This window comes from Hypoxylon fragiforme, assembly GCF_022984875.1.
Source record: "Hypoxylon fragiforme strain CBS 206.31 chromosome Unknown GGS25scaffold_9, whole genome shotgun sequence".
NCBI lineage: Eukaryota > Fungi > Ascomycota > Sordariomycetes > Xylariales > Hypoxylaceae > Hypoxylon > Hypoxylon fragiforme.
Genome location: NW_026054764.1, coordinates 1,628,945 through 1,646,965, shown reverse-complemented (window position 1 = coordinate 1,646,965; position 18,021 = coordinate 1,628,945). Strand labels below are relative to the sequence as shown.

The window sequence follows — 18,021 nt, the reverse complement described above, 5'->3', positions numbered from 1 at the left end:
GGCAGTAAGATGTTGGACGGCACTAGGTATAGCGATCCGACTGGCTACTCCGAGATTGACATGTAGGTAATAAGAGTTTTATTCCTGGGCACTCTCCATGGATACGACGACAATGCTGTAGGGCTTTTAGCCCTATTATGGTCGTCACCATGAAGAGAGAATGCTTGACTATCGAGGGCTATATTCAAATTCGCTAAGGAAGGGGGAAATGGTACTCTATATGTGCCTAGGTAAGTAGTAGCTGAGGGGAATACATTGAAGATAATTTGGTAATTCTTTAAGGCGATTCATGTTGTCTATAAGTCAGTCTGCGTTGAATGTTACCTACCTAACCTTGGGTATTTACTTAGGGAAATAAATACCTATAACTTGTGGCTATGTAAGAGTTTTTCATTATACATGTAGCCTTGATTCTGATAGAATGATATAATAATCTAACCTGCTTAGAGTGTCTTCTCTTCAGGTCATCACCACAGTAATATCCCGCAACTGGTGTTTGTGGTTGTTGATTCAAGTTAAATGTTTAGGTACTTAGGTACTTAGCCGAACGGTAGATACATGCAATTTACATATGTAGTACTGTGTAACAGACCTGCTGATTCAGCAAAGATCTAACGCTAACCATAACTTATTAGTAGAAGTTATTAGTTATTGTCATTTCTCGAAAATATGAACTTCTAATAAACCCATATTTCATTACGCTTTACCCGATTAAGGTAAATATGCATTTTCGCATTTGAAAAGTACCTCAATTAGGTAAAGCGTACTTGAATAATCTATTGTAGAGTACTGTACTACTGTGTACTGTACATTAGGTATGTACTGTAGTTTTGACACCTGAGGTACACCGTACTTGGGAAGCGGGGAGCCCCATTAACTGCTTCCTACAACGCCCCCATAATCTCCCACTGTCCTACTACCTAATTAGGCCCCGATCGGAATCTTTCTTAGGCTGTGAACGGAATGCGTCTTATTTTAAGGGCTCTTCTTAAAAAGATACATTGGCCCCACACATAAAATCTTATGAATCCAAATGTATCTTCTTTATCCCTTGCAATCAATCTAAACTAAATACGGCTAGCCTAGCCAACAGCTGACGGCAGCTGGAGAGGCCTGTCACAGCTGCAATAATTTAAATAAAATAGAAAAAAATAAAATAACAGCTGTAATTATTAAAAGGCACTTGTAATAATTGAATGGCAACTGTATTAATATTTGAAAATAGCTAGTTGCGTAGTTGGCTTGCCAGCTGTAATGGCTTGTTTGCCAGTTGCGTAGGGCTTTGAAAGGGCTGTCAGGGCTTGTGCGACGCTGTAAGAGGCTTTTCTGTAAGCAAGACAGGTTGAAATCAACCTGTTTTGCTTACAGGAAAATAAGAGCTCTTTTGTGGGGCGCTAAACCCCTTATAGTTTAGCTTTGGACCCGATTTAAACAGTACATTGCATAAAATAAGAGATAGGTCTTACAGCGTAGTACAAGCTAATGACAGGGGTCTTAGAGATTTGTGCAAAAAAAAAAGGTGCTCTTTTGGGTTAAGTGCTTTTTTTAGCGTGTTTTTGAATATTTTGTGCAAGGGATCCACAAGCTGTAAGGACCCCTTCTTAAAATAAGACGCATTCCGTTCAGGGCCTTAAACTGCCTCTTAGAAAGTGGAGAGGTACATTCAAATGCATAAAGAATATATGGGTCCAGAATGTATCTTTTCATCCCCTGCGATTCTCTTTCAGAATTGAACCTTTGGAGTCAAAATTCAACCTCTAAGGTCACCGACCGTAATATTCAAACTTAAATAATCCAAATAAATTCAAATAAAATTCAACTTAATAGCCACCTTTGAAGAAAAATATTCATTAAAACGCTATAAAATTGACTAATAATTGGTTATTTTTTAGGAATTTTGTCAATTTAAGTGGATTTTATTTATTTAAAAAAGTGTTTATTCTTAAAAATGAAATGCATATTTGACCCACTTTGTAAGGTCGAGTTTAACGTAAGACCCTACCTTTTAACCGCCTCTTAAAAAAGGCCTTATTTTTGAGAAAAATGGAGACGCTTTACTTGTTGTAGTTTAGTTTTTGACCTAATTTAAAAGATACTTGCCAAGAGGCTCTTAAAATCGTTACAGGGATCTTACAGAATTTGTGCAAATAGCTTCCTAGCTGTTTTAAGTAAGGTGTTGTTTTTATGTTGTGGCTGATGACTTTTATGACCAAAAACCCACTTTATAGTAGGGATATTTAAGTAAGAGGCAGTTTAAGAAGGATTCCGATCGGGGCCTTAGTTTCCTTCCACAAACATCATTCACCATCACTTCAACGTTGAAGTTAATCCCACCGTTGACATTTCGTTTTACGCCACAACTGACCAGCACTCAGCACTGAGCCTTGAGGTTAATCAACCTACTACAACCACCTTTCAAAGCACAGACCATACATCAATCAGTCCCCACCAATCTTTCTCCTTCCAAGTTCCGAGATCTTCAAATCTTTAAAGTCCCCTCTCCATTTCCAACTCCATTCAATCCTTACATAGTACTTATTTAGGTACAGTACCCAAACACATTACTTTACCCAAACATCACCTTCTCTTGATCGCCATCATAAATCTCAAAATTACCATCTCTCACTTCTCATTTCTCATTCCTGAGATCAATCGTGTGATGCTTATAGCAAAAGACTTTCATTCAGTGAACCGACACATTCTCGATTATCTTGACTAGATACACACCCCGGAGTGGACAAAAAGATTGAGCCACTGTTCAGTTGGTAGCCTGGTATTTTACTAGGCATCTTTAGTACTAACCTCAAGTACCTACTCTTACCCACTGGCCTGGCAGCATCGCACGTGCCCCCGACTTGAGAACATCAGCCGAACCTGGGATTGAACCTTCCATGTTCTACATACAGTACATACAGTACATACATCAGAGTTAAAGTATCTACGTACCTCTTTAACGCGATTTCTCAATCCCGACATCTGGAATCGCCACGATTGTCAACTTTTACGACTCACCTCATTTGCCTGCTTTTCCTTTTCCCAACACCTTCTTTTAAATTGACTTTACCTACGCTCCAGACGTACCGAGCACCTCGCGACTTTCTTACCGTGCCTTCGAATGACATATCCCTGATCGCGTTTCCTCTTCGTGTTAAATGAAACGCAATTACCTATCATGAAATAATCGATTCCTATTTTTAAGCTCGCGACTATCTATCGTTGACGCTGACAAGTGATTTCCGACGCGCCAAGATCGCGCGCACCCTATCCCACGATGGATCTCTTTAGCGATGACGATGCACCGCCGCCGAGCCCGGTGCGTGATGACGGTATTGCCATTAAGGAAGAAGAAGCCGATCACGACCCGTTCTATGGAAGCGCCTTTGAAGACATCGACTGGGAAGCCCAGGAGAGACAAGATGAAGAAAACATCAACCAAATGTTCAGTGGTGAAGGGTCTAGAATGCCCGAAGGTGCTGACGTATTTGCCGAGAAGGAAATAGATCAGACATACAAGGCAGATGATGCCATTGACTTTGAAGACATTAGTGATCTAGCCTCTGAGGACGAGGATGTCGGTGCCGCCGGCGTGGACATCTCCCAGGTCCCAGGTCTTACCGAAGATGAAGGCACTAGTCATGATACCGAATATATGGATGATCTGTTTGGGGATAGACCGGGGGACAATGACGATTTCTCTTCCCCCCCTCCAGCGGGCGATATCACCAAAGAGAAGCCGGCCACCACGCCTACCCCAGGTGCAGCTGCAGCCGTCATAGACGACGATGTTACTGAAGAAGCTTGGAAGAACATGTCATTTGAAGAAAGGCAAAAACTAAACTTCCCTCTATACAGCTCGTCTATTGACAAATGGATGAATCAAATGAACAACGAAGACGCTTCAACCAAGAAGACCCCGGAAGATATGCAGGAGCTCGTGAACCAAAGGTTCCCAGGCTTTCAAAAGTACGAAAGACTTTTCTTCAACCACCTGTTCCCGGAATGGCCCGCCGAATACATTTATAAGCAACCTCTCAATAAGGATAGAGATCCACCCGAGTTTGTTCCAACCAAACTCGAACTCGAACTCGAAGCGGATTCTGCCAAGTTGTTCAGGATCCCAGAAAATGTCCTAGCTGCCCAGAGATTCAGCAATGGTGATGAAGAAGATTGGGGCGATGAGACGGATAGCTGTTCAGCATCCTCGGAATCAGAAGAGTCGACTATTGGAGGCTTCAATCTCGACGAGATCACTACCATCTGCTACGACTGGGATGCGGCCCTAACGCCACCCGAGAGCGAGAACGAGGAAGCGAACGAGGATGCAAACGCGAAGGTAAATGGCGTTGTCGCCAATGCAGACGAAGAGGCCGCCAATGTAGACGAAGAAATGGACGAATGGGACAAGGAGTTCTTAGTACCGCAAGCCCAGGCCAAACCTCCACCACGGAATTTCAAGCCCGGACTTCCGATGCTCCAGTCACTTGATACCCGTGGCGTTGACAACTTCGAGCGTGAAATTCGGCGAACTAGCAAACGCATCAGACTTGACTACGATGATCCATACCTTTTGCTTATTAGAGACAATGATTGGGAGCGGCCGGCCAAGCGTCCCAAGATCGAAGAGAGAACTAAACGGATGGCCAATGGCCAGCTAGGAAAGGATGTATTGCAGCACTACAATCTCTCCAATGATACCGAGTACGAAGGGCTCAAAGTAAACAGCAAGAGCAAAGTCCGGGCTACACTATCCAACCTTTCCGTTGAGCATAGTTTGCCAGCTCTCAAGTTGACTTTCCCCTTCTACCGAGTCAAGGCTAGCGGCAAGCCTTGGGAACATAACCGCAAGAAATTCGAGATCGAGAAGGTTGTGAAGCACGCCATTGGTGTGCGTAAGCCCTCGAAGGTCAGACGTAAAGACACGAAGGGGAAAACCAACCAAGAAATCTTCAGAACGACCAAGGATCTCAGCTTGAATGATAATTCAACCACAGTCCTCTTCGAATACTGCGAGGAATTCCCAGTTATGATGTCAAAATTCGGCATGGGTAGTCGCGTGATTAACTATTATCGTCGCAAGGATCGAAATGACGAGGATAAGATCCCGAAACTCGACCTCGGCGAAGGTCATCCGCTACTACCCGAGGACAGGTCTCCGTTTTCAATATTCGGAACCGTTGATCCTGGCGAGACTGTTCCTACGCTACACAACGAGATGTACCGAGCCCCGATTTTCAAGCATGAGTCTCGCCCGAATGACTTCATTCTTGGCTACTCTACAAATGCTACGGAGGGGCCCAAGTTCTACCTTCGGAACATCGATCACGTATATACAGTTGGCCAGACCTTCCCTTCCTTGGAAGTTCCAGGTCCTCACGCCAGGAAGGTCACGAATACGGTCAAAAACCGACTCAAAATGGTCGCGTATCGTATAATGAAGAAGAAAGAAACGCAAGATGTCAGTCTAGCCGAGATCACGCCTCATGTATTTGAGAAAGCCGATCCCCAAAACCGACAGAAGATGAAGGAATTTCTTCAATATGACAGGGAACGAAAAACATGGGTACTGCCTGAAGATCAGACGTTGATGGATGCGACGGCCATTCGATCTATGATAAAACCAGAAGACGCTTGCTTGCTCGAAGCTATGCAAGTCGGTCAGCAACTCTTAGCAAATGCCGGCTACGATCCTAAGGATAACAAGGAGGAGGGCGATGAAGGAGTGGAAGAACCATTGGTCGCTAAGATGGCCCCATGGGAACTTACCAAGAACTTCATCGACGCTAGCGCGGGCAAGGCTATGGTGGCTCTCCATGGCGAAGGCGATCCCACTGGTCACGGACTAGGGTTCAGTTTCATCAAGACGTCTATGAAGGGCGGGTACATTAACGCTGTCCAAGGCCCTCTGGCGACGTCAGCAGATGCAATTGAGCGTGAACGTAAGGCAAACGGCGGTCATTCGTACAATGTCAAGAAGCAACAAGATATGTACAATGCGGCCATTCGTCAGATCTGGGAACGACAGAAGACCACGCTTAGCGATCCTACTACACATGATGACGCGGATGTCCTAGACACTGCTAATGAAGATGACCGGTTTGAAATGAGACAGGCCGAAGCAACGCCCATACCCTTAGACGACGGGCGTAGTCAGTTCAGTCGCACAAGTGCGGCGAGTCGTGCGGGCAAGAGATTGAAAATTACACGCAAGAAGCGGGACGAAAATGGAGAGATAATCACAGAGACGATCTACGTGAGCGATCCAATAGTTGCGCGGAACTACGTCCGACTGCGGAAAGAAGCTGCAGAGAAAAACAGAGAGTTAGTTCTTAAAGCCATGCAAAATAGAAACTCGGCTAACGTGGACATCTCCAGTGTGTACAGTTTGCAGCCGACAGCCGATGCCACCGATAATCGCGAAAAACAGAGACTGTCAGTTTTAACAAGGATCGCACCAGGGGTTGAGCTAACAGACTATGATAGTGTGGACAAGGAGCTTTCCCGCTTACTCAAGAATCAAGATCGACGCCAGGTTCGCGAGAAGGCAGGCAAGGGCAAGAAGAGGAAGGTCGAAGCCAACCGTGACGCAACTCCAGACCCGGCCTCCGTCGATAAAGTATCCACGGGTACGACTAGGAAGTGTGCCAATTGTGGCCAAGTTGGACACATCAAGACTAACAAGAGGTGCGTACTACATAGATACACATTTCCCCTGGAGTAGTGCTATTGCTAACACTTTTCGCTTTAGCAAATGCCCTATGTTGAATGGAACGATTGCAAGCAACGGCGCCGACGCCGATCTTGGAGGATTTGGCTCTTTTGGAGCACCGTCCGCTGGGCCGTCTTCGGCCAACGAGTAAACATGGAAGAACAGTTTGTCTGTCAGTATGTGATGATGACAGCTTTACACAACGGCATGCCCTATTACCCTAAAGATAGGTTGATCATACGGGGTTTTGCGTTATTTCCTATAACATCACCAGGGTGGTAATTTTGCGATGATTGGCCGGTAGCATGGTCGGTTTAGGAAGCATTGGTATGGCGTTTAGGACCAGGCATAGGTTCAGCAGTGTATGGTTATACACATGCGAACAATTCGAAGGGACAAAAATCCAATTACTTGTCGATGAATGGAAGGAAGTGAAGAGGCGTAGTGTGTCAATCAGATTCCGAGATACTCAGATGCATGCATGCATGCAAGTCGTTCCCGCTTTTCACCCTCCGAGTCCAGATGTGGACCGAAATGATATTGCTACTATTGATACCATGATGGAAGATTCTCATGGAGCAGGTACTTCGTTATGTACCATACTACCTACCTGCCTGCTGGGGTGAGTAATGGAAAAGGGGCAACCCTGACGATATTCCTTCTAGAAGGCTTCTCCTGCAGGGGAACCATGTGCTTGTGTATATGTGTGTGTGTGTGTGTGTATGCCGGCATGTGGGCTGGGCTATACATAGTAGCAAAAGGGGGAGGGGAGGAGGCACGATCGCAATCGCGAAGCCGCGGGGCCCTTGGCTACCTATTGGGGTTTGAACTACATACCTAACCTATAGGTGTACGTACTTACTACTAAGTAGGCAATGACATGCATCTCGTCTATATTTTATCTACATACTACCTCTTCGTGCTACGTAGTTTTTGCGAGTGGAGTAAACTCCTTTAACCTTGGTGGTTATTGATGATGATGGTGGTGGTGTTCTTTGTTAGGTAAGCTACTTTGTTACTTTCTAACCCCTTGCCTTGCCGTGGCTTTTGACTTGGCTTTGGGGTTGTCTTGTCTTAGAGGATACGTCGTTTTGGGTTCAAAATGGCGAGCCTATACCTATTACGACATAGCTGGTGATGTGGGATACGGATGAGGCGATACAATCATTATAATGGCGGTGGATGTATGTATGTATGTATGTATGTATGTATGTGGTTGTGGGTATATGCTAGAGTAGTAGCAGGGGGGGAGAAGATGAAGAGAAGACAGACCGAGGGACAAGAAGCAGAACAGAACGAACAAATGGAAGATTTTTTTTTAAAAAGGTATTGAGAAAAGTCGGGTGGTGGTAATCAAATGTGACGGTAATATGCACGTGGTAAGTCGATATTGCAACCTAGTCTGCATGATTTAGTTTGCCCTTTTTCGTTTTGGCGTGGCCTACGAATCAGAAAATAGGAAACCAGGAAAATAGAGGGGAGGAATGGTCTTTTCTTTCGAATAAGGCGGCCAGAATAATATTCGCTTATATTGTGGTGTGATGTGTTGTTGTTGTTACTGGTGCTGGGCGGACGTGGGTGAGTAGGTATGCTTACTATCTATCTAACTAGCCTAGGCATAAGAGCAAAAGGACGATGCCTACCTAAATACCAAGACATATAGTTACGGGGAGAGAAACTGTAGCATACCTCGGTAGGTAGGTAGGTAGGTAGGTAGGCAAGTAAGTAGGTATCATCGGCGGGAAATAAGTGACTTGCATGGAGAGGAATTGACAGCATAGTTTGGGGGCTGTCGCGGCGGCTAACGGTGGTGGTGGTAAAGGAGGCTGTGCATATATTTACGATTCGGCACCGGGCTTCCGGGCCCGATCGTTCGTAGGTAAAGTCTCCAAGGCTTTTCCATAAATGGTTTTATATTCTAAGAATGCATTCCTTTTCTGCTCTTCGCTTTTGGGAATATACACCTACAATGGGCTATACACTACGCATGTAAGCACCGATAGCACCGAGGTTAGACATGTAGGTGCTGCTTATTTTCAAATCCTACTTACCTAGGTATATAAGTAAAGATAGAGTTTATACTGGCAGCTTTATGTATACAAGTAGTACCTAGTTAGGTAGGCTGATGAATGATGCGTCCGGCGCTTCGATCCGATCCGTAGGACCCGTTGTATGTTTTTGGTTTTCAGGCTGTAGGTGTCCAGGTAGCTGGTAGGTTAAACTTAGCAGGTGCGCGGGTAGGCGAGGCAGCAGCAAAGTTATCTGAGAAAGCTAAAGTTGGATATTTTTCGGTGTCGATGCCGAAAGATTCTGGGATAGTTTGCCTGCATTCTGGGGCGGTGGTGGCCCCTGATAGTTCCAGAGGTGGGCGAATGGGAGCCGGAGGGGGCTTGCACATACATCATCAATATAATATCAACCTACCTACCTACATAATATGGAAGAAATATTTGACGTCTATTTGCCTGCCTGCCTACTTACATACCTGCCCGCCTACGAACAGTTCTCCCCCCCACGTAAAATATGCGAGGCAGTCTGACCATCGGCGCTGAACTGACAGGATACAGGCACCATCGCCTCTTGACAGGTGTAATCACCGCATGGCTTGGGGAATAAAGAAAAGGGGAAAACTAATCGGGCCTACAACAATGAGGAATAACTATTATGGAGGATGGAAAGAGAAGTAAAAAAGATAAAGAAAAAAAATGATAAAGGGGGACGATTAAGGATTCAACAACTACTGCAGGAGAAACTATTCCTTCAGGGCACGCCGTATTACGTGCGGCTCGCGTGGGCGTCGAAAGTGCCAAGCATGGGGTTGTTCTTTTTTTTCTATCATACCATTCCATTCTAGTTGAACAATTCTTCCCCTGCTCGTTCCTGGTCGTCGTTGTCGCCGTAGGGCAGGTATGTACTGTAAATCATCATCATCGTCATCATTATCATCGTCATCTGCAAGAACTTCTAGCGTCCTTCTGGAAAAGGCCCTCAACCCCTGGCCCCTGGTCTATGGGCCGCTGGCTTACATATTCTAGTGTACATAGGTTTTCAAACCAGGAAGGGAGAGAATGGATGGAAGAATGATCATGCAAATATTGTGATTTTCTGCAGACACGTGGAGTTTTACTACGGTAACTAAGGTGTAGTAGGTCTAGCCTCCAGGTTCTTATGTGATGTCCTGTATGTAATATGTATGTAGGTTGTGTGGTATGTACCAGGTATTTGTATCCACCTCTATGCAATAGTCTTGATAAGCGGCCACCGACTCTTCATTCGACCGCCAAGGGCGAATATCTAACACGATTTCTCGGCTCTCCGAGCTGATCATGTCCTCCTTTGGGATGACTTTTTCTACTTTCGGACTTGGGTCGAACTTTTGACTTAGATATTGTACCATAGGTACCTACACTACATCAACGCACATACATTAGGGACCTATATATCAATATACTACGTCTCTAATGCCATACTACATCCCTAATGTACGTCGAAGGCGTTATTTGAGATAAACAAACAGAAAGTGCAAAAAATCGTACAAACATAATAGAGTGGGATTTCTCTTTTGACGCTCTTAAGGCCGGGATGTGACCTAAAAGGGGAACTGGGTAAATTATGTCTGCTCGGCCATTAATTCGGGCAAATTAATCAAGTGTTGGGGTAAGTAGGGTAAATTAGCTCACATGAAAGGGGGCCGAGTCGAGGGCTAATTGGCCAGAAAGGGCAGCAAGGTGCAGTAAGGTGAAGGGTACGTAAGGTGGGAACTGCATGGCGCTTCTATAAATAGTTCTATTTTTAGCGTTTCGGCTGTTGGAGGCATGGATCATGGATCGTTGAGCATGGGGGAGGGGAGGGGGGAGAGTTCAAGTTACACACAACACACACCTATGAACCCTACGATGTAGGGGAGTTTTATTCCGGGGGGGCCATGCCAGAACGGCACACTGCACTAGACACACAACATCATCTTGCCCAGCCATGTCATATTGCTTGCAGCTCGAGAAAAAAAAAACAAAAAAAACAGAGACAGACGAATGATCTCTTCCGTAACAAGAGCCCTCCCACGTTCCTAGCCCCGGCGCTTAAAGATCAACGATGGTAGATCGTCGGCTCCGATGGAGAATAGGAAAAATAAAAAAGGGGACACATACAAAAAAAAATAGTTATACCACAAAAGAAAAAGCTGCGCCGCCAAGCAACATGAATCCTACTGTTTGTTCCTCAACTCTTTTTTATCCGACTTTGTCTATGTATCCCCATTCTCCCTGATTAGTGGTCTTCTTTGTGTGACCGAAGTGAGATTTTCCCAGCCATCAAGCTGTGCACCCACCACATCTATGTATGCAAGCTACCTATGCAGCTATAGCTATGCAGGTTTGACTTGGGGGAGTCTCGGCACCGACTTGACTTGACGTCAATGTCGCGCTTAGTTAGATCCAACTAGTTATCCGGGGCTGTGAATTCGATGATCAAGTTAGAAATGTAAGAGTTGGGTAACAATTGAAGATGTACGTTTGCTTATTCTTGTTCATTATCACATATCGTAGCCTTTGACAAAGGTAAATAGGAAAAACATAGCTGTACTGTACCGTAGATACTATGTTACCTAGTAGTATACCTACTTACCATCTAGGTAGTAGTAGAAAAAAAGCAACATCTCGGGCCGTGAGATGTTAGGTAGTATTGGAAAGGGCGGAAATTGCTTTACATAGTAGATACGGAAATATGTACCTGGACACATGTAGGATTCAGGAACCGTAAAGTATCGAAATGAGGAAACAGGTACATAGGTCATGGGGGGAGGGAGACCGTTCTGGGCTTGTTTTCCCCGGATCCGGCGCTGGTAGATCTCCACAAGGGTCCTTCACCCTATACATATTATCCATATGAAAAACGCTATACAAGAAACCAGCCGAAGCGCAACGGCGCAACGGCCAATATACATACATCATACCATATACACTATACCACATACTATAGTCAAACCTCTTTACGAGGTTGATGAGCGGCAAAATTCAAAGAGTGGTGGTAGGTAGTTAGGTACTAGCTAGAGATAAAGTTGGAGTGACAATACATAGGTCCCTAGGTTAGATACATACCTAATGGCACATGGCATGGCGGTGCTGCTGTACGACTCTTGAAGGTTGGAACAAAAAGCTGAGGAATCCGGCTGTCCGTTTACACTGTACTGCACCGGTAGCACAAGATTCAAACGTAGCACCAAGCCCGCCAAAGCACGATTATCTAAGGGTCCTCGAGATACTACAACCAACATACATAACATACTATATACGGTTTAACTACCATACGAGGACTATCAGTACTAAGTGGACTGACTAACATTACGAACTGGGTACCCGGTAGAGGAAGGATGAGAATAGTGAAGTTGACCCATTTGGGGGCTGTTTCATCGCTTAGCTGCGAACCTCCCAAGGATCCCAAAGATATGAGATCTCTGGATGGATTCTCGATGCTATAGCGTACCTAGATGGGAAGTGGGTTAATTAGGGTCTGTCTATCTCTTGGCTGCTGGATACATAGCTGTATGGTACTAGCATGTATGTGCCGTCGGGTTTGTATGTATTATTAGTAAAGCTATATGGATGTAAGTGCTGGTGCTTGTTGACGCGATCGGAACATCAGAAAGCGAGCCCTGGAGCAGTGTATGGTGTACGATATCTACACAGTGCTTTTGTTTTTTTGGTGTCTTGTCTAAGCCACGCGGCTCCCATACCGTCCCGTGCTTAGGCAGGTACCGCATACATACTATCATATGTAACTTAGTGTAGTGTATGTAGGCATAGGTTCAATACATATCACCTAACCTACATTACATTATGTATGATACCAAGCACAGGCACATACTATTAAGGTAAACCGTTAGTTGAGCCCCTCCGCCTTTTTACCCATTGAGCCAGAGACCCCTGTGAGACTGTTCGGTCGGTCGGTCGCGCTACACTCACTTCCTACATACATACCTAGGTACCTAGGGTCATATATACCTAGGGTATGGATCAGTACTACTACGTATGTAGGTATTAACCTTCAATGTTTCTACGTACTTAGGTAATGTTACATAGTCTTTACACGCTAGAGCCCCAGGGCTACATTACTGCTGTGGACTTATGCTTAGGAAGTTATTTGCTCCTTACATCAATGATATGTATAGAATATACTACTTTCAATGTTCCTATTATTCAATGTTATTGCCCACTATTGCCCACTCTTGCCATATTGCTGCTTACATACCCAGGTACGAAGTACATAATAGGTTAACTACCTAGGTTAATAGGTATAAAGTACTGTCCTTTCAGGGAACTTGAACATTACCTAGTAAAGCTTTGACCATCATCATATACTACAAATAAACTTACGTAAGGTACCTGACAATCTCAATCTTCATACACATTATTACAGAATCATACTAGCTAAGTTTGTACCTGGCCAATTATGTAGGTAGTTTTAGCGTCGAGGTGTGCCGCAAATGTAGTGGGTCATGGAACGGTTAGCAGGACGTTTCCGCTACTAGTTGGGCATGGTTAGTGGCTAACAGTTTTAAAGCAAGGCCCTGGCTGCCCTGGAAGTTCCAAGGCTAAAGCCCTAGAGGTTAACATTTTAAATTGTCTTAGCAACCTTGGAAAGATTAAGAAAAAACTGTCCTAACTATTAACATCCATACATATGTATCCCAGTCCTGAAGAAAAAAAAAAGTGTGTGACACCATGCCCCCGCCCTTTCCCTACCTCATTTTCCCTCCCCCCCCCCCCAAAATTCCTTGAACCTTTTTCCCACTTTCTCAAGTTTCTCCCGCACACAAAATTCTCGAGTGAACACGATTCTATCTATTATTAGAACTGACCACGCCAGATTCAGCCCCATCGTCCTGCAAGTCCCAAGTAGTGCGTCGATTTGAATTGATGTATTGTATCAATGTATATTCTCGGGAACTGATTGAAGAATAACGACAACCCATCATAGCCTTAGCTGTTTACCCTGCACAAAAAATCATTCTGATCATTCTGCATTCTGATCATTCTTAAGAGCCTTGAACATTTCAGTCCGACTTTTCGACTTCTTGTCTTTTTCTATATTGATATATCTATCCCGCCACTCCCTCCACCTTTTTCACATCCCCTTCCAATATACATACTCCTTCGATATAGACAACATCCTTCAAGCATCATCCCCTTCAAAAAGTATCAACATATCAAAATATCGCGGGCGATCTGCTTCATTGCTTCAAGTACTTGACCTTGACCTGGCCTAATCCCCCTTTTACTATATTTACTTTTGATTACCTACTTACCTAGGTATTCATTCACTGCCATCATCAAAACTCGATATCATCCTGTCCTCTATCTACTTTGGAGTCCCTCAGCCTTTCCAGTCATACATCCCCTTCACGTCAGATTAAGTCATCAACCAGGGACCCCCCCTCCTCCCGGACACTGGCAGTGTATATATATTCGTCCCCGACCTTAGCTTGAAACCTTCACGTTTTGCCACCGTTACTTGTCAGATAAGATTACAGTTATTCCTGCCGACTCAACTTCAATAGTGCTCTTGGTAACAAGAAACATTTTACGACCAACGCTTTTATATGTCACTACCCGTCGCGTCGTCGCTGTCATCCTGGTCGAGGAATCTATAACCCGCCGAGTTCAAAAATCCTACGGCGATTGAGCGGCGTGGCTTTGTCTCCCGTTATAATTTGTTATTCACCCGACACCAATTTACTCTTTCCCCACTTCCCTTCTCTAACCTCGGAATACACAATCTAAATCAAGATGGGACGAAGAAAGATCGAAATCAAAGCCATCAAGGATGACAGGAACCGTTCTGTGTAAGCTCAGTCCCGCGATTTGCATCATTCTATTCTATTTTTCTTGTTGCTATTCCTGCCCCTTTCTCCATATGTGTTAAAACGGCTAGCTAATTTTACCCCGTCTTATAGCACGTTTCTGAAGCGCAAGGGTGGTCTATTCAAGAAGGCACATGAGTTATCTGTGCTCTGCTCCGTTGACGTGGCTGTAATCATATTCGGCAGCAACAAGAAGCTCTACGAATACTCCTCGAGTGACATGCGAGATCTGATTACGAGATATTCATATGTTGGTTTATTCCCCATTTCCCAAATCTGACAAGGGTAAAGAGACTAACACAAAGAACAGCATGGCGGCCCAAGCGAACATAAAGGCCCGCACGATTTCAACGGCGGCGACGATGACGACGACGAAGATGGAGACGGTACTCCCCCGCACGGTCACGAAGGATCTGTCGAGCCTCAAATGATCCCTCCTCATTTCCACGGCCACGGCCAACCCCAACCTCCCTTCGCACATCTACGACATCAGACTCCTTCCGCCTCGCCTCCGATGAACGGACTCAACGGAATGCCCTTCGCGCCTCGAGGACATACCCCTCAGCCACAAATCGCATCTAGGCCGTCATCTCGAAATGGTTTCCGACGCGACTTGCGCATTCCTCAACCAGGGCTTCAGCCTGTCACTAATGGCTACGCGTATATGCCTCAGCCTGCCATTTACAACCCTCAGAGTCAGCCTAATTATCAGCATGGGGTTCCACCACCTCCTCCGGGTCAGTATCATCAATACGCCGCTGCTGCTCAACAGCAGCATCAGGCACATAACTACATGGAGGACCAGCACCGATCATCTGTGCCTCCCCCTTACCCTCCACAAGGTCCTGCACAAGGCCAGCCGCCTCATTCGCGTCACTCTCCGCCACAGCCTACACACCAGATTTCCCGTCAACAAACGCCTCATATGTCTCCTCCTCAACCGCCGCCTCAGCATCTAGAGCCTCCACAACAGCACCTGACACTACAGCACTCGCAATCTATGCCTGAGCCTCAACAGCCGCCTGCGCCCATGGAGCCTAGACACGATCAGCTTCAGGACAGACCCGGCCAGCCTTTACTCGACACGGCATCTGCGATCAAAAAACTACCACAGCGCAAGCAGCACAGCATCTTTACGCCGATCGACGAAAACCGATCGATTCTGTCTCAGCATTTGGCTTCATTTAATGCAGAGCCTCGTATAAAGGAAGAAGGCGATCGATCGCAATCTATAGATCTTGGTGCGGTACCGCGAGTTAAAGCTGATGCATCTCCACCCCTTCCGCAGCGCTCGAACACGTCTAACCTGTCTCACTCTCATAACTCTGCATCCACGATTCCTGAAACTACCTTTACTCCGCCTTCGCGCTCTAACAGCTTGAAGATTGGCGGCGGCTCGCGACCTCGGCTAAAGGTGCAAATTCCCGAGGAGCAGTCTGAAGCTGGCAGTAACGCTGGTGATACAGCTACTTCTCCCCGTACCACAACGGATACGACTGTGCAATCTGCGCGCCGCAATGGCGATGGCCCCGGAACAGGCGTGGTACTTCCACCTCCTTCACCTTCGGCGTCGGCCATGTTGTCTGCGGGAGCCACCGGCCCGCCAAATCCGTTTGCTAGGCCCCCACCCCAAAACCAGAACAATAGTATGAATATCGACACACCTGTATCAGCGCTTCCATCTCGGTTCCTCAACAATGAATTCCTACCCAGTCCTAGTAGCTTTTACCCGGAATGGAATTTTCGGGGCAACGAAAGTACTACGTTGCCAAGTCCTCTAAACTTTGCTACGCCAGTGGTTGGGTCAGGACCTTCCTTTCTGAGGGATGAGAATGGACCGAACCCGACGAAGCGGAAGAGTCCGGATACTACGAATGGCCATGGACCGGACGCGCCGGATGGTGGTGAACCCAAAAGAATCAAGGTAGAGATTTAGTCGGCCGCCAATATTCCCATGTTGCATCTTTAGCACATTGGGGCTGTTTGGTTAATTACGATTCTTTTACTTTATCTTAGTTCGACTCCTGTTTATATCGCGAACCTGCGACTTGTACAACATCTTATTTTATAGAGCATCGAAGAGCTTATATTGCTCTGGATCCCTCGAAGGGTATTTGGATACATGAAACATTTTATCTTTTGGCTTTCCACGTGGCATACGCTAGATCTAGCAACCTGCGGCGGCTTCGCTCTTTTTTTTTTTTTTTTTTTTTTTTTTTGTTATTTTTTGCACCATGCAAATTCTTCATTTCACAGCATGGCGTGGCGCTTCAGGCGGTTTCATCGTGGTTCCTCACTTCATACCTATTCAAAACACCCATTTTTATACGACTGGCGGCTCGCGTTTTTGCTTGCTGCCATAGTGCAGCGATAGAGAGATGGACATGATGAATGATTAACGGGGGTTGTGTTTAGTTGACGTTGTCGCATTCTACCCGGAAAGAAAATGTTACAAAGGGAATATTGGAGACGACATGGGGAACGGCGTTGGGGGAGATTGTACAATAGTTAGAGATACCAGGGCTCAATGGGCATATGTGACCAGACGGCAAATGAGATTAGTATCGATGTTTGATGTGACTGATGTTTAGCTGCAGTGTTATTACCTAGGTGGTTATTACCTAGGTGGTTATTACCTAGATGGTTATTACCTAGGTGTGCAAAGTAAGATAGGCAATGACGTCGTGCCAGCCCCCAAGGATTCAGGGTCCAATATCCATAATCCCAAAGTTTGAACCCCTGAACTAGTCGTAGAGAGTACTACTGTAGGTAATTAGTAAGTTAAAACAAGGACATTGAATGAAGCCAAGTATGGTTAGAGGCATCCGTCTAGGTAGACTTCTTGGTAGGAAATTAGGAATTAGTGTGAGGCTAATTCGAGGGTTGCTATTAGCACATATTACTAACCCGGGTTGATAATGCGGCTCTGTTCTGTTATGTTGGTAATAAATAGTGTGTGTACTGTGCTGTTACTGTGCTACTGTATCCCCAGCCAGGTTCGTTTCTGCTTCTTACTTAATTACATAGGTAGTTATGTAGCTAGGAACGAACGCTTACCATAATTACCTAAGTAAGTAGGTTTTGGATACTCTCTCTGAGTCTGCGAGGGGGGCTTGGTTGCTTGCGCCGCACATCCATCATCAACTACACTAACCTAGGTAGGTTGTCACTGTAGTAGGTAGGTAGGTTATGTATGTATGTATGTAGGTTTGGTTCGGTAGGTAGGTAGGCAATGCAAATAAATAACGGACCCGCTTGGTGCAGCTTGGCGTGGAAACTACAGTAGTCGGTGCCGCAGAGCCGCAGGTTTTTTCAGGTTAAAAATTTTCTTATCTCTTCTATTTTTTTTATTTTTTATTTTTTTTGGTTTGTGTAGGCGGGAAGGAAGCAGTGAAAAAGGGTGGGGAGTGCATGCAGACACGAGGTAGACTAGGTTTGGTAGGTAGGTCGACCCGCT

General features: G+C 45.4%; 2 protein-coding genes across 2 annotated transcripts; both read left to right on the top strand.

The window, feature by feature from the left end:
- Nucleotides 1–3,124: 3,124 nt before the first annotated feature.
- On the top strand, nt 3,125–7,078 carry GGS25DRAFT_453637 (uncharacterized protein). The gene is made up of 3 exons (XM_049258868.1): nt 3,125–6,318; nt 6,373–6,681; nt 6,746–7,078. Exons 1-3 carry the CDS (start codon nt 3,272–3,274, stop codon nt 6,855–6,857), a joined length of 3,468 nt encoding a protein of 1,155 aa, XP_049113164.1. The 5' UTR covers nt 3,125–3,271; the 3' UTR covers nt 6,858–7,078.
- A 6,975-nt stretch (nt 7,079–14,053) lies between these two features.
- On the top strand, nt 14,054–16,593 carry GGS25DRAFT_453589 (uncharacterized protein). Its single transcript, XM_049258867.1, has 3 exons — nt 14,054–14,546; nt 14,658–14,814; nt 14,875–16,593. The coding sequence occupies exons 1-3, from the start codon at nt 14,491–14,493 to the stop codon at nt 16,498–16,500; spliced, it is 1,839 nt and encodes a 612-aa protein (XP_049113163.1). The 5' UTR covers nt 14,054–14,490; the 3' UTR covers nt 16,501–16,593.
- The last annotated feature ends 1,428 nt before the right edge of the window (nt 16,594–18,021 follow it).